General features: G+C 40.3%; 1 protein-coding gene across 2 annotated transcripts; it reads right to left on the reverse strand.

Annotated features, from left to right (window-relative positions):
• Positions 1-123: 123 nt before the first annotated feature.
• MFSD14A (major facilitator superfamily domain containing 14A) lies at positions 124-17,988 on the reverse strand. Of its 2 annotated transcripts, XM_054212891.1 has the most exons (13): positions 15,205-17,988; positions 14,641-14,734; positions 8,671-8,766; positions 7,456-7,518; positions 6,713-6,840; positions 5,500-5,614; positions 4,125-4,343; positions 3,730-3,843; positions 3,173-3,244; positions 2,588-2,700; positions 2,352-2,449; positions 1,596-1,759; positions 124-924 (listed from the first exon to the last, which is right to left on the reverse strand). In XM_054212891.1, exons 1-13 carry the CDS (start codon positions 15,234-15,236, stop codon positions 718-720), a joined length of 1,515 nt encoding a protein of 504 aa, XP_054068866.1. In that variant the 5' UTR covers positions 15,237-17,988; the 3' UTR covers positions 124-717. The 2 variants fall into 2 exon arrangements, with proteins under 2 accessions (XP_054068866.1, XP_054068868.1); XM_054212893.1 differs by lacking the exons at positions 14,641-14,734; positions 15,205-17,988 and adding an exon at positions 14,041-14,246.
• Between the last annotated feature and the right edge of the window lie 2,354 nt (positions 17,989-20,342).

Genomic DNA, 20,342 nt, shown 5'->3' on the forward strand with positions numbered 1-20,342 from the left:
CCTTTATGATTACGCAAACATCCGAAGTATAGTGGTATAATAAACGGTACTTAGAAAGCAGAGTTTTAGAGCCGGTATTAAAACTTGTAGGCTCAAAACACCCACTTAATATTTAAACAAGTGTTTGATACTACCGTTTATTCAAAAATAGAAAGAGTAAATGCACTTACATAAAAATAACTTTTACTGTTCAGCAAGCGTGCTCATGTGATTTTTATATTAGTACAAACTTAAAAAAAAACATCTGCCATATGACTTTTAAAATAAAGATACCAATTCACCTTCTCCCTACTTGAGTACATTTACATTAAGGCTTTGAATCGTCTGACCCAAGATTTTACACGGTTAAAACGAGTGGGCCCCACTGGGACTCAGCGTGACTGGAGTTAAAGCTCACCACCGTAAGGAAACAGAAGGACACATGCTCATGCCGTGACGCCATTCCTTCTTGTCTCTGAACTAGAATGTAAAGTTTAGTAGTAACAGTATTTCATGGCAAGAGACGAGTATGTAACAGTTTGTTTTTAAAAGCAAATTATTCATTCAATGGCAACATCTTTGGAGAAACATCCTTTTTGTTGTTTTAATTCCTACAAACTTCATGCAGAAAGATACTTCTTAAGATTACCTTAAGAAATGACATTTTTGATGGAACTGGAATGTGTATCCCAAACTGCTGATGAAAAAAAAAGTCTAAAAGATCTTTCTAGATTTTTGTCATACATTTGTGTCTTGCAATAGGGGTTCCTTAGCTTCACCTGGAGCTTGTGGGCTGTGGGGATGGCCGTGGCTGCCACAGTGTTTCTTCCAGTTGCTGGATCGTACGTTCAGGTTGGTGTGTTCAGGGATAAACAAGGCAACAAGTAGTGCCAACAGCACAGAGCACGCTCCAAATAAGAATGGGGGTCCAGGAATTATGGAATTCTGAAAACAACAGTAACAAACAACAACTAAGTATTAATGAACCCTTAGGCACACGTTAACAGACTACAATTGCTAATTACACAAATTTCAAGCATGGGAAGAACTTTTTCTTGCTACAGGAGTCAATACGGTATTTGTCCCCATGTGGAAAGTGTTCCATCCCAAGTCTGAGGAGAGGGAGCGTACGGTTCTTAGCAATGCCTGCCAAACTTCTTTATCTCATGCAAGTTCTTGCTGCTGAGTTTCCTCAACAAATTAATATCTAGTAGGAACCACAAAAATGCAGCGAGCTTGGTTAAAAGACTAAACGACAATAAAACAAAACAGTACAACATGTGAAAGGTAAAAACAATGTCAGGGAGACAAGAGAAGAGTGGGCTGCTGTAGTTACTAGTCCATCCTTCCCTCAATCTGTTCTCTTTACAAGGGTCATCAGTTGTCTAATTACTATCAGCTGTATCTCTTCACAAGTTAAACTAAACCATAACGTCTAGTTAAAACCAAACAGATCAACAGCCCTCCCCAAGAGTGATTTCAGAACCTCTTTTTACAGGCTTCCTTTGCAGTTACAGTGTAACAAAATGTAATACAGCATCACCCCGAAGAATGGGTGGGCACATGATCCCTTCCTAATTTCTGTGGTTTGGAATGAGTAAGTGAAAGCAGCAAACCTGTTGTAAGTGGTATTGTGTGACCACGCTACCTCCTGATGGCGATTCAGGCATGGGGAGTTCATTCAGTTCAACATGAAATATGTAGAATATAAAACCATAAAGTGCTGGTCCCAGACCATTACAGAGTCCTCGAATTCCTGTTATCATCCCTTGAACCACACCTGGGAAAAGTAAAACAGACTGTTACCTATATTAATACATACAGAATTAACTATCTTTAATGGATTATGAACAGCTCAGTAAGGCTTTATTCACTTCACCTTGAAACCGATGCAAGCAGGAAAGTGTCTCTAACCAGTGTTGCACTACGGGTAGCAATTAACAAGGGGTGCAAAAACCTGTCATTACAGTATAGCCAAGTTTTATTTCCAGCTGCCTGTAGGCAGAGAGCGGTGCTTCCCACGCTGGGCTCATTCAGAGACCTGCATGTAACAGCAGCCTTGCTATCGCTGGCTCACGGGAGAGCGCGCCCTGTACGCAACCCGGACAACTAAGCAAACTTTTGTCAAAAGTGAGGAAAATAATCAGCATATTAATTTTGCTGCTGTTGGGGACCTGTTGAATGTTTTCCCCCTGTGCCAGAAAACGTCCTATGCATGTATTGCAACTTCCAAGTAAGTTGGATTTTAACATTGTGTGACGCACGCTCAGGCGTACGGGCTGCCCTGTGCCAAAGGCTGAGGCCGACTCCCTGCAGTGGCCGCCTCCGCGCTATGCTTTGACTAGAATTCAAAGTATTAGGGCAAAACCTACCCTGTTGGTCAGCGTCGGCCGTTCGGGAAACCAGTGCGCTCACAGCTGGGAAAGTTATACTGGACATGGCTGCAACAGCGCCCGCTGCCCACATCATCCTGCAAAAAACACGCTCAAAGTAACTGCTCTGGAGCGTATGTATACACACGTACACGCACTTCAGTGTCTCCCTTGGATAAAGGATAAAATGCAGACAAACACCATATCATTCAGATATTAAAGTAGCATTTACATACCATGGCTCTGATCCAAAGCCGTACCACGCAAGTTGTAGTATTTGAAATCCTAGGCCCAGTAGGATAGTATTTTTATTTCCAATGGACCGCATCAGTAAACTCAAAACTATTGTCTGGCAGAGAGGGGGAAAAAATGAAAAAAAAAGGAATCAAAGAAAAATAACCTTTTATTCTAAATGTTAAATATATCCAGATAAAAAAAATAAATAAACAAGAACTATCAGAATTTTTTATTCTAAATGTTAAATACATGCAAATAAATAAATTAATTTTAGAAAGCCAAGTAAAATTACCCAAAAGCATTAATTTGCCAAGTATTCAGGAACCTCTGCCAAAACCACAGCAATCATTTAGCAAGTTATATGAACAAACTGTCAATCTCCCTTGATGCACGAAGCCTTTAGTTTTCCCAACACAATGCACTTTGGATATTGATGAACCACCCCCTGTTGGTGAGCTGTTTTTTGATCTCGGTTAAGGTAAGAGTGTTAATCAATTGTTAGGGACTTGGAGAAACAGCTACAGAAACGGTGAGTCAGCTCTTCCAAAGTTACCGAATCGATGAGACCCAGAGCAGTAACTCACCTGTGCGATAATGGAAAGAATCCCAAGGACTGCTATAAATGCTGCAACACTTTCCGATGAAAATCCCATTATCTGTATTAAAAAACCACAATGTGATTATTAACTGTAAACCGTGTGTCACGATGTCAGAAACATCAGTGGGGGAACACACAATGCAGGTGACCGATATTACTCAACTCCTCCCTAACTTAGAAAGAAGTTGTTGTTTTGGTTTTGTTTTAAATAAATCAAGAAAGTGTACAAAAATAAAGGGGAATAAGAAGAAAATAAGTAAATGGTTCCCTCAAATAATAAAAAACCCCAACAGTTTAGCATAGTGAACCTTGTAGTCCAAGAACAGTGCAAATAATTACAAAATACAATAAATTGGTTTATAACTCATTTATCCTTCTCTCTCTCTCTAAATAGAAAAACGGAACAGCAAAAGGACTTCAGTCAGCTGCTGGAAACTTTTAAGTTACACTAGTTATCTATACTTTCTGTATTAATTCAGCAATACTGAAAACTTTTCCTAAAAGTTTACTTTTGCTCACATCCGTATCAAAATGTTAATTTACCTGTCTGAGGTATAGGAAGAAGCTGGAATATTGACCTGCCTCTGGGAGGTAGGAAAGAAAGACTGTTATGCAGATTAGCAGCACAATTGAGTCCTGGCCGACTTTCTTCAGTGACTACGGCGAGAAAAAAGTAAAACATTTAATCTTCATATTCAGAAAAGCGTACCTAGCAAGAATCTGAGAAGCACGTCAGTTAATAGCTTCAAAGCTGTTATGGGGCACTCCCAAAACATTCCTACGTGTTTAGCAAGATCACTGGCAAAAGCACGAGCAGTAACTCAAGGTTAAACCTGAAAAAATACAGGCTTTGTTTTTCCAGCTTGAAATGTAGTAAATGTCAGTCTTTTCCCTCAAATTTTACAAGTAACAAAATATCCCATATTTAAATATCTTACTGCAAAAGGGTCAGCCTGTTCCCACGAAATGGGTGCTCCCCAGGATGCTGGCCTCATCTTCTCTGGCAGCGATTCTGGTACAGCAACAAGAATAAAACAAATGTCTAACAAGGCGATTGCTGTAGCCAGGACCACGACCAAGCTGTCTCCGTAGACTCGACCAAGGTAGGCACCGATAGCGGGGCTGGTAACTAAACTTGCTGCAAAAGTTGCCGAAACCTAGAACAAATAACAGCTGGTAAGATTTTCAATGAAAGAAGTCAACACTACTATCACCCACTTTTCCTCATTTTCAGAAGCCCAACCGTTTTAATCAGGTAGTGATTAAAAGGAACCTTTTTCCCCATGACTATGTCGTAGCAGCTGTGTATTTCAGACAGCCAAAAGTTTTCAAGAAAAACAATTATTTTTTTTTGATAACTGGACAGCAATGTGAGGCTCACAGCTCTCTTGCATGTACTGACATAATTAGGTTTAATTAGCTATACAGTATGCTGATATCTCTGGGAAGTGATGGGCTGTATTTAATCTTCATATTAGTGAAATATGCGATTCCTGTTAAGAAAAAAATCAGATGTATCAAGGGCTTATTAAATTTAATCTGCTGGTTAATCCAACTCAGTACAACTGGTCTTCAGAAAGTAGTTCTCAGTGAACCAGCTGGCCTTCTTGTGGAAGGTGTTAACTTTAAAACTGAAGGAACCTTCTCAACAGATCCCAATTCCTGATGTTACAGGCAGAAAGAAACTGTTTAGTTCTGTATCTATTGCGTTCGGCTCTTCCTGGTGAATATGACAATGGATTCTGCAACTTGAATGCAACAAATAATTCTGCTAATCCATAATACACAGGGCTGCGAAGGCTCCCGAGATCTGGCAGGTTATCAGGAGGCAATGGAGAAACGGGGGCGCGTTGTAAGAACTCAGAGAGAAAAGCGACTCAGCTACTTCAGTTCTGAAGTGCAGCAGCGTGACTGGAGACACGAGCAGGAGTAGTCAAGATATCATACAGTGGCAGCTCCAAAATTATCCAGGATCAAAAGGTTAGATTTTTGAAAAGATGACAGAGTAGTACTGGTGTGAGAAACAATGGAGGAGTAACTAAAGCCCCTCACGTTACATCATTAACACCGACAATAACCGTTCAGACAGATATCTGAAAGACAGCTTTTAACATGGTCGTATTTTGTTTAAGTTAGATGCAGAGTATTCAAGAGAGACAGGACTGGATGACAGGAACAATTAAACAGAAAAACTCTACTCCAAACTAAAAGCAAATTGCCAGAGAAGAAACAAAAATAAATTTTGAAAAGCTTGACCTACTGAAGTGTTTAGTACTGAGTACCACAGGAACAGAGCCGAAGAGAGATACATACCAAACCATAAGCCATGCTTCTTTCATGTTCTTGGGTTATGTCTGCTACATATGCAAAAACCACAGAAAACGTCACTGCAAAAACTCCAGAGACAGAGATAACGGCGAAGTACCACCTAAGAACATTAAAAAAATTAGAACAGCTAAATAGAAACAAGAAGTCTCTATTTACTATCCAAGTACAGTTCAACAGTAAATCATCTTGTCCAACTTTTCCTGACAAATATTAAGATAAACTTGGATAAAGCCAATGTGAATGTGTCTCAATACAGTTGTGTAATTCCTCCTTAGCACACCGAGTACAAAGATAAACAGCATAATTTTGTAACATCTACAAAAAGCTGTTGTGATTAAGTACTTCTAAGAAATGAGGTGTTAGATTAATTTAGACTGGATGCCTATGACTGAAAGCAAATTAGGAACTTGGGAATCTGGTCACTGAGAGGTCTCAACATAAGCCTTATCTTTATGCTGCAGACACTAGCACTCATCATTCCAAACATTAATCTACACTAAGAAACAAGCTACTTCCCCGAAAAGGGATGAAGAAACCACGAAGTCTGTGTGACGGGAGAGAAAACTGAAAAGGCCCTGGGAGCTACCTGAACCGCTGGCTCTGCCCTGCGTCAGTGCCGCCTGTGTTAGTTCAGCTACACCCTCAGGCACAGCGCGCGGGGAGTCCAACAGCACTGAGAGCCTGACTCATGCACTACCTGGAGAACGTACGTGCCAGTTAAGAACTTACTAACTTGCACACAGCGTGAAAGTTGGTGGATTTTAAAACTTGAGAAACAACAGTATAAAATCGCAGCAATATTTTAGGTTACAAAGGGTTACTTCATGCACTAGCTATCACTAGGTAGGTTTTAATTTCTGCATAGTTGGTTAGTATTTGAGTAATACAGCCACAGTAAAGACCTGCGCAGTTTACTGGATTGCATTCTCATGTCTTTTGTGAACGTGCTGCAGTGGGAAGTGGGGCCTACAGCACAGAGCTCAAACCCAGCGGCTCTCAGAATTCTGACCAAGGCGTTCGGGCCTCGTGGCAGCTACTTCAGTTTGACTCTGTTCTCCCAACTTTGCACTGAAGTAGTACAAAAGCCTCGACCTTCCCTGGAGCACAAACAGTATTTTATCAACAATGCTACAAACATAAGCATTGTACAGCAACCTTGACAAGAAACAGCAAATCTAGTATGAAAAAATTTACTAACCAAGGGCTGATCTTCATTAGTGGTATTGGTGCACAGGTGAAAAACACTGTTAGCAGCAAGAAGGACTTTCGTCCCCACACATCGGACAGGGCACCTATGAGCGGGGCACTGAGGAACGATAATAAGCCCTAAATGAAACAAAACATTTCAAGTTAGAACTAAGTGGTTAGAATCGTGACAGCCGACTGTACCACAATGAGAGCGGGCTGGGCCCTGTTTTTATTAAAGTTGATGACTACAGCGCAATGCATCAAAGGCAGTATGGTCAAGCATTACTGATCTTCTGTCCCATTCTGGTTACATAAAATTTGAGATTTATTACCTCAGAGCTACATAAAATTCAAAATGCAAATGATCTGGTCATACTAGCAGTGTTATGAACAGTGTTTTATAGTTTTATATATTTAGAATTCACATAAATGCAAGTAATTGAAAATACCCTACTGGAGCCACAAGCTCCAAGTAAAAAATTCTGAAATTGTAACACCATGTGCGCCATTTGGGATTAGTCAACTACCTTTTGATTTGCTGAACCCAAACAGCATGTACAGACTAAGCAACATCTTACTAAAAGTAAAATGATGCATATTTGCCTTTTTAGCAATAATTTATTCCCGTTTTATTTATACCATGAAAGCTACATTGAAAAACGTCTTGAATGTTTCTCTCAATTGGCAGCCATTTCTATATTCCTCCCACCATTCACTTTAAATTGTGCTTGTGATTAACTTTTGTCACCTTACCTTTACTCCTTGAATTAGACCATTCATTAGAAATGTATGTTTTGGGAAGGTTTCATGCAAAACCTGGAGAAGAAAAACAAACACTGTCATTTACATAATATGAACTACAAATATTGCTCATGATGCATTCAACTTCTACAGTGACACACAGTTTTATACTTTCATAGAATACTGAGAAACTAAAAAAAAAAGATACACCACAAATGATCTATTTAATCTTTAATTCACGTGGAAGGTACTTTGAGATTTTAGCTTTACTTGATAGAGGCCTCAGTTCTCTCAACACTGTGGGAAGGATTCATGTCATCCAACTTCAGTGTCTGAAATCTAAATAGACCACAGAGAACCTAGAAAATGATCTCAGACCAGACTCTCCACATGTTACTGTGTCACTTGCAGGGGGCTGGGGAGAGAGTGGAGCGACACTGTCATTCTGGAGCACCTCTCAATCTGGTGACCAGACCCTAGGTATGCAGGTTAAAATAGGCACCTGTCTCACTCTGACTTGTGTTATGTGAGATGGATTCCATTCAGCGACCGACATGCAGTTTATATCCAAGACACTGCTTATGGTTAACATCAGAGTATGGACACGCACCAAGACGGCATTTTAGGTGGAGTTTGCTTGAAGACCTTTAAGCCTTCACTTCCTTTTAACTTGTAAGCATGTGTCACTCTCAAAGATTAAATCGAAATGGAAAGCAACCAACTACCTTAGAAAATAATTTGTTACAAACATACTGGAATGACTGTCTCGCTAATCATAGGGAAGCTTTGACTGGTGTAACAGGGTCTGTGCTCTGAAGCTTCCATTTAAAGCCAGGTCAGCAAAGATCGCCCTACCCACACACACACGTTTGCATAATTTTACCAAACTTCAAGTGTGTTTCTGTCCTTACATTTGTAATGTGCCAACTTTCTGTTGCATCTTGAAAGGAAAGGTAATTTCATTACTGTCTTACTGGTTTCAAGTCAGAAAATATTTACATGTAAGCCTGAGCATTACGAGACTTGTACATAAACAGCTATGCTGCAGCATTGCATTGCTTTAACAAAATAATTTTAAATTCATGATTACGTGTAAAAATACAAACCTTTTCACTTGCACAACAGAGCAGCTCAATGATATATAGTTTTTCTCAGAAGACACTCAGTGCCTTTGCAGTAATTGCCCATCTCCCATGCAGCACGAAAAAGCTTAAGCGCATCACTTACCACCAGAGTGGGCGCTGTCAAGAGTCCCCATGCAAAAAACTCCAAGAAGATCACTATAACAGCATGGTAGACACTGGGTGAACCTATTCCTTGAGGCTAAAATCAGAGAAAAAACAGTGATTAAAATATCTAACAATCTATCACAGTCACGAGAAATGCATCTGAACACTATGAACAGAAGGATTAAGAAATTAAACAGGACTCAAAACACTGGAATACAGTTATTCAGGCTAACTGGTACTGAGTGAAATTCCTTTTTTAACCCTTTGCTGCTAACATCCTGAAGTGTCTTAATCCTCTGCAGAATACAAAGTGTGATCCCATCTCAAATCAAAAAATAAACCACTAATACGGCCAGTCTGGGAAACAAGGATACTACTGAAAGCAAAAACATACACTTCTTCAGAAAACTAGTTCCTTTTCCTTGAGAAAAATACTTAAGTCCACAGAATGCTGCATGGAAATCAAGTTTTCATAATTTCAAAACATGGTAGCAGTCACACTCAGCTATCTTAAAGTCGAATTACCTGCTCTGTCAATCAGCTTTATAGTACTTCTGTTACTAAAAGGCACCATGGCTACGTACAAAACTTTAATAGTCCTAATTAGGAAAGAAAAACTGAAACAATGAACATCAGAAAAGTGAATCTCAGGAACAGCACTGACCCCTTCCCAAATACTGACAGCAGGCCTATTGGCTACAATGCGCTTCAAATTTAGGAAGAGATCTGGGTAAGACTGGAAATAAGTAACTTCAAATTCTTCAGTGATTTATCATAATCAGAAGCAGCATGGGCGGGACAACCTGCTCATCTCATATACTCTGTAAATGCTACCCTGTCAAACAACATGCCACAGTTCATCATTTGCAAACTGAGGAAACAGTGCACTAATTATTTTCATATGAAGGTAGTATGAATAACTCATCAGAAATCTCATAGGCATTCTTTAATCTTACAAGCGCTGCCTTAACATCTACTTTCCCAGCTTTGTGTGAAGGTGAGTTAGTAACAGAGGGGCACTGATTTGATTAGACCTGGCATTTATACTGAGCAAACACAGGCATGCTAAGGTCCACAGCTGCTTCTCAAGAAGACTGAGGGGGATCTTATCAATGTGTACAAATATCTGATGGGAGTAAAGACAACACAGCCAGACTATTCTCAGAGGTGTCAGTGACAGGAAATTCTGCTTAAACCTCGAACAAAACAAACCCCTGTAAACAGGCTACCCAGCGAGGTTGTGGAATCCGCATCCCCCAAACCTGACTGGACACAGCCCTGAGCAAACTGCTCCAGTTGACCCTGTTTGGGGGAAGAGAGAGGGTAGTTGGATTAGAGGTCTTCAGAGGTGCCCTGCAACCTCAAGTACTACACTATTTTAAGTTCCAGTTAGGTAATACTAGAATCTTTCTTTTATTACAAGATTTATGCAAGCCATACGTAGCTTTTCTTTCCAGATTCCAATATTTCCAGTACGGGAAAAAAAATAAGCCTTTTGAACAACTGTAGGAAATAAATACAGAAAACCACACTGGCCACTCACCCCTATCGTTAGACAAGATCATAACTATCAAAAGTAACCATAACAATATGTAAAAGGTGAGCTACAAAAGTAACTTAGCACTGTGCCATTTTTCTTTCCTAAATTCTCTTCCAGTAAATACGGGCAGACCATACAGATATTTCTGCTATTTTTTCATACTGTTCTCTTACAGAGGTAAATTACCAGTCTTTATAGGTACAGAAAGTGGCTATAATTATATTCACTTCCCACAATTCCTTTCACTTTCCACCCACAACCCTTATTTTAGTTTTGGGTTAAAAATTTATCCAGCTCTGCACAAATGGTAAGTAACAACCTTAGCTGTTTGCCCCAGTCTGATACAGAAAATCAGGTTCGTTCTCATAGTCCCCAGATGTCTGTCAAGTTACTGGCCCGTGACTCCTCCAAGGTACTACACCCGGCGAGGCAAGAGTCAGGAACCACCCCTGTCCCCCCAAGCACCAGCGGTCACAAGCACCTCCACTCTGTTCACATACAGCAAATGCAAGCTCAACAGTCTCTATGCTGCTCTTGTCCCACTGTGGGCAGCTACCTGAAGATCACACGCACAACCCAAAACAGCAGAATGAAACCAGTGGCTGTTCTGCAGAGCTAAACTGTTGGTGATTTTAGAGACAGAGAAGCGGGTGACTGCTGCCCTCTGCCATGTCATCCAGCTGTAAGCAACCAGATCAGATGTTTCCATTACATTGGCAGAAACAAACACAAGTGACATTTAGTTCACTAGGGTTACACTTCCTTGCTTTCTTCTTGCTCATGCTTGCTTATCACAGGTACTGTTACTTGTTCTTATCTATAAAAAAGGCTGTAATTTAGTCACATTTAGATCACCGCCTCTATAGCTATTTTTAAACTATGAAGTAGCAAAAATACTCCTGAGGTGGATGAAAGAGGGAGACAGATTAATAGGTGGTTACATTACAGTGCAGTAAGATATATTATGTGCATTCAGTCCATAAGTCCTAAGTACTAGTCTGATGTACCTTCCTACCCCAATACGTACAGCGCAGGTGTTGGGTGTTCAGCCCTGTCTTACTCTAAAAACCTGCCCCACTGAGCTTTACAAACTGGCTAATGTAGTGTAATGTAATGTGATAACCTAAGTGCAACCAAATCAGAAGGCCTTATACCTGGAGATAAAAGATACGGAGCCTTTGTGTGAACAACCTGGAACTGAGATGTTCCAATCAGAGTAATAGCAACCCTTCTCTGCAGCCACGTAGACGGAGCAGAGGTTGTTTATGTTTGGCAAAATCTATGGCACAGAACAGTACTGTAAGAATGAACGCACCTTTCTCTAGTTACAGAGAAAATGTCTTTAACCAAACACTTTGCACTATCAGTCATGCCTGTGATAAAAAGCGATTATACCAGGCAACTCTAAGAACACACATCTGACAATAACAGAACAACCATCAAAGCAACAAAAGTATCAGGTAAGATCACAGCTCTTGCTCCTCTGCTGGAAAGGAAAAGGCACCAAATAAAGCACTAAGCTCTAATTCTCTCCAGCATTGCCCAGGGGTGTCCCTCCTAATTCATTTCATGACTGCTTCAAAAATGCATGATCTTACAGAATATTAATTCAAACTGGTCACAAAGGAAGGGAAAATGAACAACAGTGTTGAAACCACTTCACTGGTGTTACTGCCTCTCCTTTGCCGGATCTGACAACACGCAATTGAGTACACACACCATCACGCATTTTTTTTCTGTGATACAGCTACTAAGCTGCAAAGAGAACACTACAAAAATACCACCAGGCACCAACCCAACCTCCTGCACCACCCACCGCCTTGCCAAGGGGACCCAGCGTAACCTGTGGCAGGAGGAGAGCCATTGCAGAGGCAATGGGTAGGTTTTCCCTTTTGCTTGTTTTTTTTTTTTTTTTTCTTTCCATATCATAATCAGTGATTAGAAGTGACAATAAATTAAACTCAAGTTCCACATCCGTCAACTCTTTTTGCCTGTGACACTGCCTCATTCAACAGCTGTATATTCTTGCTGGCAAAGAGAGTCACACAGGTTTTTTTTTAATGTCGAACAGTTTCAAAATAAACCAATAAGGCTGGAAACTGCAAAATTAGATGCTTGATTAATTACTGGTTTGCTAGTTGGAGCCATTCAAGACGTGGGCCATTTTCATATAATTGTTTCCATAACGTCACGTAGCACGTTGGTTAAGCAAAGAAACTAAGATGACTGAGCACAGAAGGCTAATGAAACATTTCAGCAAACATTAAAACACATACCTTCATCTAATGTTTATAGCCCATTTTTCCACTGTTCTAAAAACAACTGAAAGTCATACAGAACTCATACAAGTTTGCGCTCAGCTTCTGAAACTGGCAGGAGACACTGAATGCAGCACCGTAAGTATCACTGAATGCAGTTACTATAATATCCTTTCTCCTCTCTTGGCAAAAGAAAGTTAAAGTTGAGAGACAAAGGACACTTGGAAATATATTGTAATCAATGATTGCTCCAGGGAGAAATTCTGAAGCACCATGTCCCATAAGAAACAACATTTACTCTGCTTTTATTACTCATTCTAAAATATTTGTGTTCAGCATTTGTACAAGGTAATCTCATACATTTCTATCTTTATAAAGAGCAGGAAAACATGTCCTGCAAAACACCAACATCCATCACTGGAATTAGTTTTGCTTCTTACCACTAAGCAATCCAGACAGTTGGTCACCAGTTCGATGAACAACTACAGTGACTCTGACACCTCCCTCTTTCCCATTATTGTCCCCAAAAGACAAACTGAAGGGCCACCAGCAATTTAGTCTGTCAAGACGTCTCTTTCTTTGAAATAATGATACTGTATTTAGAAGAGTGCACATCAAAGCTACGTGATGTTACATGGTGGAAAAAATCCGAGGGCAATAATACATTGGAAGTAATGCTACTCATCAATTAGAAAAACCAAGCTCCAGCAGCCCAAACACGTAACAGCTTCCTTTCTTTTTAAAGTGTATGTATTTAAGAGGAAGCAAAATAGTGGGAGGGAACTGCAAAATACTTCTTCTGGACAGCCTTTACGGGACTTCTCTGATGCAAGAGTCTGTCCCCCTTGCTGACCTATTCTTTCTCAGACTATGGAAACAGAGTGGATGGAAGGCTGCTATGATGGCGATCCATCCCAGACGGGCTTTGCACCACTAGCAGAACTGCATCCTCACCACACTCGGCGCTTCCTGTTTCCCTTTACAATGCCCAACTGCCTGCCGGCACCGTCCCAGGCTATTGTGCAGCTCTTCCTTCACATTTCATTTAAATAATCTTCAATGTAAAGTTAGGTTTAGACACGTACCACACGATCTCAGGCAAACGTAAGTGATCTGCAGTTACCTATGCCTAACTCCCTGAGACAGCACTGTTTTGCACACTTGCTCCTGAGCCCTAAAAATCGGCCCACACTGAGAAAGAGCATTTACGAAGAAGACCTGAACTGGCGTGACAGGCTGACAGGTGTTTCGCGGACAACTGCCTCCAGCAAACCAGCCAGGGGTGCCGGAACGAAGTGACCGGCACTGCAGCAACCCGCAGCATAAAACAAACAAACCTCGCCGGAGCTCGGCCCGCCGCCGCTGCCGGAGCACGGCCCGCTCGCACGCCGCCAGCCAAAGGCGCCCGAGGCCCGCGGGCCCACCTGCGCCCCCCGCGCCGGACCGGGCCCGGCCACACCTGCCTGGGCCCCCTGCCCGACCGCTGCCAGCCCCCCGCATCGCCGCGGGACCCGGGGCTCCGCCGCCGCCAGCTCGCCCCAAATCCGCCCCCAGCCCCGCCCGGCCTCACCGTCCCGCCGTCCTTAATGATGATTTTCTTGGCCAGCATGATACTGCGGTTCACGGCGCGTTTCTTCTTCTTCCCCCCCTGGGTCATTTTACCATCCTACAGCCCCGGGGGGGAGCGGGGGCAGCAGCGGACCCTCCCCAGCAGCCGGGCCTTCGCCTCCCCTCCCCGCGCGGCCGCCACCACCCCTCACGCACCCGGCGCCATCTTGGCCAGCCAACCCCCCGCGCGCAGCCGCCGCCGCGCATCACGCGATCCCCTCATTGGCCGGAGGCCGGTCACGTGTGCGGGACGCACCGCCCGGCACGGCCCTCGCGCGCCCGCCGCCCGGAGGCTTTTGGCCCGGGCGGGGCTTCCTCTTGGTGCCTTGCAAAAAAGTAATGGTTAGCGTGGGACAAAAAATAAATACATTTTTTAAAAAAATAATAAAAGAGGCTGCTGCCAGCGGGCCGGGCGCGGCGGTGGCCGCCGTCCTGTGCTGCCGCTGCCCAAGCGCACCTGCACTCTGAGGCACTGCGCTTCCCCTGCCCAGGCAACGCCCGCGTTTCAGAACCTGGACCGCGGCCTTGTCCGCCCTGCGACGCCCTCCGGTGTCTCACCTACCTCCGCGAGCATCCGTCCTACGAGCTGCCTCGTCCAGCCGGGTCCGAGGGATCGATACCAGCCGCCGCCTCCCGCCCCGAGCTGGGCGAGGGGCCTGGAGAAAGAGCAGAACAAGGCAGTTCTTACTGGATATACCTGCTAGATGTCGAAAGACATTTCTAGAGCCAAAGTACATAACCACACACATAATCCATCGTAAAAATCCAACTCTGAGACATTCTGCTTTCTTACTCTCAAGTTTTAAACTTCACTTATGACGGCTTTAACAACTTCGCATGTGCAGGCCTTGCCAGGCACTGATTTTTGACGCAGCCTGCAGGTAACGAGATAACTGGGATCGGCTTTCCGAAGGCATCCTACCCCTTGTTAGGCGAGAGAATCTTTTAGAAACATGTACTATTATTATTTATTATTCTGTGGCTTATAGTTTAAATTCCTTCACTGCTGCTGTCTGGCAGCACTAAATGGAGCAACATCTGTCCACATCTGGTACTACGACATTGACCACCTCAGACACAGCTCTCCATGGGAGCTACACATTTTCAAATATCAAACTCCACTTACCTAATTAAGTAAGACATAATCCGCTCTGTCATTATTTAACTGAGAGATAAATTCCTGACAAACATTTAATCTGCTGAAGAAGAGAAACAAAAATTGCCTGTTACATCTAAACACCTGTACTGTTCACCCTTCTATAGAAAGTAAACGCAGAATACTACCTGCCAGCTGTAGGAGATATTTTTGGAAGCAGAATGAAAATCGACAGAGTACTTATCATTTCCCTAAGGGAAACCATTGATTCTAAAGCACAGACAGATGATGGTTTCAATGGTTTCTGTTAAGACTCCTACAGATTGCTTTCAAGCCAAACTCGAAGAATGCTGTCCCCTGCATCCCAGTACTCTGTACCAGCTATGCTCCTTTGGTTAGTTGATGAATAATTCATTTCTGTCACCTTGTGGCCTAAAAACTTCAGTTTAAATCATGCTGCATGCGATCACTAAGATCAGAGAGGAACTGACAAAAGAAACTGACAGAAATGAAAAGTCCTGAAAATTGTTGGTGCATAGCCGGTGAAATGACCTGATTTTATTATCTATCTGTCTGTCTGTCTGTCTATCTATATCTAGAAAGGACAGGGAAACATGTTATCCACCATCTATAGCAATGTGTTTGTGAACTCTGTTCAGGTCTTTGATATATTGTAAATTACAGCTATACAAAACCTCAGCTTCTAAATTGTAACATGAATCAATGGATTGTGTTGTATTCTAGAGAATATATTGTATAGTACATTCTACTGCTATTAAAATGAAATCTTTAAAACGGGGCAAAAAAAAACCCCCTACTGAATCACCCTCTGCCTCCTGGCAACTTGTGGCAAAACTCTTCTACAAAGGATTACAGAGTTTGACAATTGCACACCATACTTGGTAAGCTGGTACTTGAGACCCAAATGCTCCCTACCACCTCCAGTTCAGGAACCGCAGTCCTGAACACGGAGATGAGGGTTTTCAGACCAGAAGAGTGCAGACAGACAGTCACAGGAACAATAGTGGAACGCGATTCACAAGAAGTCATGATACAGTGGTCAAAAAAGAAGCACGTCTCAGTCAAAATTAAATTTCTGGCAAAATTCAGTAAACTGTATGTTAAAAGATACCATTAAGAAACATCTTACAATAGCCTTCTGGAGTTTACAGAAAATTATGCCAAAAATTATATTCTGAAATAATAAATGTTAATTAAAACATTGCTTTATTTCTGTTAAAATATGCATAAGGAAAGCCTCTCCATTTACAAAGCTCTCAAACAGTTTTATATCATATTCTTAATACAGCCGGTGCTTAATTTTAACCAGTTTATTACTCTAGTTACATTATCTACACATACAGGAGAAAAAAAATACAGTATTTTACCCCATTATGGATTAAAAAAAGACTGTATTAGGTCATGTAAGATGCATTCCATGGTTCAGCAGTGTTATACCAAAAAAATAACCTGTTTCCAAACCGCCTGGAAACACCATATATTAGAATTGTATCCAGCATAATCACACACAAATATCAAAGTCAATATATAAAAAATCCTAAGACTACCTTAAAAATTTTGCTACAATGTTTGAATATATGATTTCTATTTGTGCTCATATATTTAAAATCAAATTTAAAATATACTGACAATAAAGACGAACTTTTAAAAATCTAAAAACGTATTCCTTATGTCAGCAAATATAAACATATGCTTAGCATATAAGCAATTTTTACTGAGCTATAAATTACTAATGAAATTAATAAGGCTAATTACAGTCAGAACTATGATGGAAGATTGCAAGCAAGAGTTAAAAATCTCATGTCTACTCTTGGATGCAAATGTGCAGCAGACATTCAAGAATGATCACTGAATGGCACCTCAGGACGGTTTTTTTTGCTTCTAGACAGAGTTATAAATTCACTTAGCGGGAAATAATTAGAAAAAGTTATAAATTCAACTGAACAGAAATTTGTATTCACAGTGAACAGAGCAGAAGATACCATCTAATTAATCCTACTTATTTTGTTGCATTTCCCCCTGCATTTTTTCCAGTAAAAATACCTTGATTCTAAATATTTAAAAACAAGCGATAAGCTTACCTGAAAGAGTAGAACTCTTTAGTAACTTCCTGTGGAAAATAATCAGCATTAAAAATGAACAGAACAATGAAAACAAAGGTAAGGAAACACTTCTTGGATTGTCTTACAATAACTGAACACCATAGGTAATGATACACTACCACATATATGGTATAATATGGTATAATACCATATTATAGATAAACATTATGATTCTAATACACAAAACCCCTCAATGTTTTTTAATATCTCATTCTTACAAAACATGGATTTCAGAGATGAAAACAATGAATAATCTTCCTCATTCACAATATCCAGCAAGAAACACTGTCAACAGGAGGAAAATGAGCAACAGCTTCAAATTTGGAAACGGATGATTGATTAAATACAACAGAACATGCACAGCTGATGAGGAAATATATTAAAAAATGAAAGTTACTGACAACAAAAGCCAGAAGAAATGCAATGTTTCATTTATCAATTTTGAAATAATTTAACAAAATCCATTACAGTCTTTTGAATTACAGCCATAAAAATAAGTTAGGAAAACAAAACAATTACCTACTTCTAAAAATCTATGGAAGGAGTGTATGAGTAACTGAAACGTAAGTACATGCTACCAAAATAAGATTGTTTTTTTGAGGAAAAATAAAACAATCGTTTCTAAAAAGTTACAGTAAAAAACCCAAGCTGTTATCTTGTAGAAGCTGGATCTAGAACATTAACCTACCCATTAATAAAGCAAACAAAAAGGTAAGTTTTCTTATAGTTTGTCTATAACAAAGAAGTTGAATAGAACTATAAAATTATTTGAATTCTTTGAGAAAAAAATATTACTGGGCACTTGTAGATAGCACAGAAATACAATGTTTAAAGAAAAGTTTATCTTATTTTATTAGACTCAGGATTTTTCACCACTGAACTGCTGATTTATTTTTCTTTGACAATATTTCTACATTTATAGTTATTCGACCATTTATCATGTATCCCAGAGATTCTCAAATAAAACTACCAAATACCCCAGTATTCAATAAATACTAGTACTTCCATTATGCGAGTCTTAAAAAAAATAAATCACATAATTCAAGTTATTGCAAATAAATACCTAGCTATAACTTTATAAATATTTAAATAAAATTTTGCTAAGTATAGGTTAGCTTCCTAAATATACAACCAAACTAACAAATCCATTGTCTAAAAGTCAGAACAATAGTTCAGAAAGACAGGTTTATTTTTGGAAAGTTAGACTCCTACAGATTGCTTTTAGGGCAAACTCAAAGGACGCTACCCCCTACTTCCCAATGCTCTGTGCTAGCTATGCTTCTTTGGTTAGTTAATCAGTTACAGACTTAAACTGGGGTTTTTTTGATGATTTTTTTTTTAATTTTAAAATCCAGATACAAAAGTATCTCAATGAGAAAATGGGCATATGCTCTCGGATTGCAAAGGTTACAGAAATCAGTAAAGCCTCCTCAAATCCTTTCTGTTCTCAAGAAACATACGGTGTCTTCCCGCTGTCTAGAATAATGCTTTTCAACCTGGGGGCCTCAGACAAGAGTCTCTCCTTAGCCTGTAAAGGGCTGCTAGGGAAAGACAGCTCAAAACGCAAATTATTATTTCCTTTACAGCAACAAGTGTCCAAAGAGATCTGTCCCACTACTGGAGAATGTAACAGAACTGTCAGCTGAAAGCATGGAAGAGTCACTGGTCTACAGGCAGGAGTTACTGTTCCTTAGTACAGTAGATATATTGTTTTCCAAAGCTGTATGACATCCTATTCAAAAGCAAAGAGCACATATTCCTGTGCTTCCCTTTAAACTGATGCTTATTGACAAATATTGACAGGTGCACCGGAAGCATTAAAACAGGGTTATATGTAACAGAACTCCAGCAAGGTGTTGACTGTTTGGTCCCTTCCTGTGCAACTGGCTTTAAAGTGTTCTCAACCTGCTTTTAATGTTTTTTTCAGAAATTCCTCAAGGAATTAACCAATTTCCATTAGTGTGATTCATGGAATTAAAAGTATTATCGTGTAGGCCAAACTCCAAATCAGATAGTACTACCAACACTTCTTAGATCGTTTCAGAGTCAGGCTCTTCCCATTCGACACTACACAATGCTGCGAGCTGCTGCTCTACACGTACATCTTACCTCTCGTATCTCAGTGGCGAAATGGCTAAAAGCAATTTTTCAAAGATTTTGCCACGCTGAATGTTCTAGGTAAAAAGTTTAATATTAACATAGAATGCCAATTTTTGGCATTGGTAGTTTTCATACCAATTAGCAGAGCTCCTGCAATTATGGCATGCTGGATAGATTCACAGTTCACAAAGCTTAGCAATAAATTCCATGAATCACAGTAATGGAAATTGGTTAATTCCTTGAGGAATTTCTCTGAAATGTAATGTCTTGCTCTAATATGATAAACAAATGAAAAGTTGATAATCCATGTCATTGCCAAACAGAAGGAAAACACTATTTTTACTTGGCTGACGTAAGTGGAATCTTTCCTTTCCCATTTACAATACTTCATTAAAAAAATCTTAGACCACTCTTACAGAGCCTCCTTGTAAATCCACCACGAAAATGGGGGAAAGAGGATGAGGTACTTTGGCAAACATTTTAAAACACCTCTCTCACAACGTGCTCATTAGCAGAAGACAGAAGTGAGAAAGTGCATGAACGGGGGAAATAAAGAAAATCATATATTTTTACCACTTGTCATTCTACAGGTAAGGGACTATTGATATATTTTTCTATAAAGGTATACCTTTACAAGTGTAACATATGGATAAGAAGTCACTCTACATTAATCCATTGCGAATAGGTCTCCTGAAAACAAGTGATTTTTAAGACAGCTTTTTTTGTTTATTAGTTCCGGCTTTTTTTTTTTTGGTGTTTCTGGTTATATGCAAACACTTCAACAAGTGAAGTGTTCGTAACAGTCTAATTAATCTAAGTTCTAATTGCATCTAGGTTTCTTTGTGAACTTTTTTTTTGGTTTAAAACAGATGAACAGCATGCTTTTATATTTACCTATTGCACAATTAGTTACTTTTTCATTATGTTTCCTATTAACGTAATTCC

The sequence above is a fragment of the Rissa tridactyla genome, chromosome 8, assembly GCF_028500815.1.
Source record: "Rissa tridactyla isolate bRisTri1 chromosome 8, bRisTri1.patW.cur.20221130, whole genome shotgun sequence".
Taxonomy (NCBI): Eukaryota; Metazoa; Chordata; class Aves; order Charadriiformes; family Laridae; genus Rissa; species Rissa tridactyla.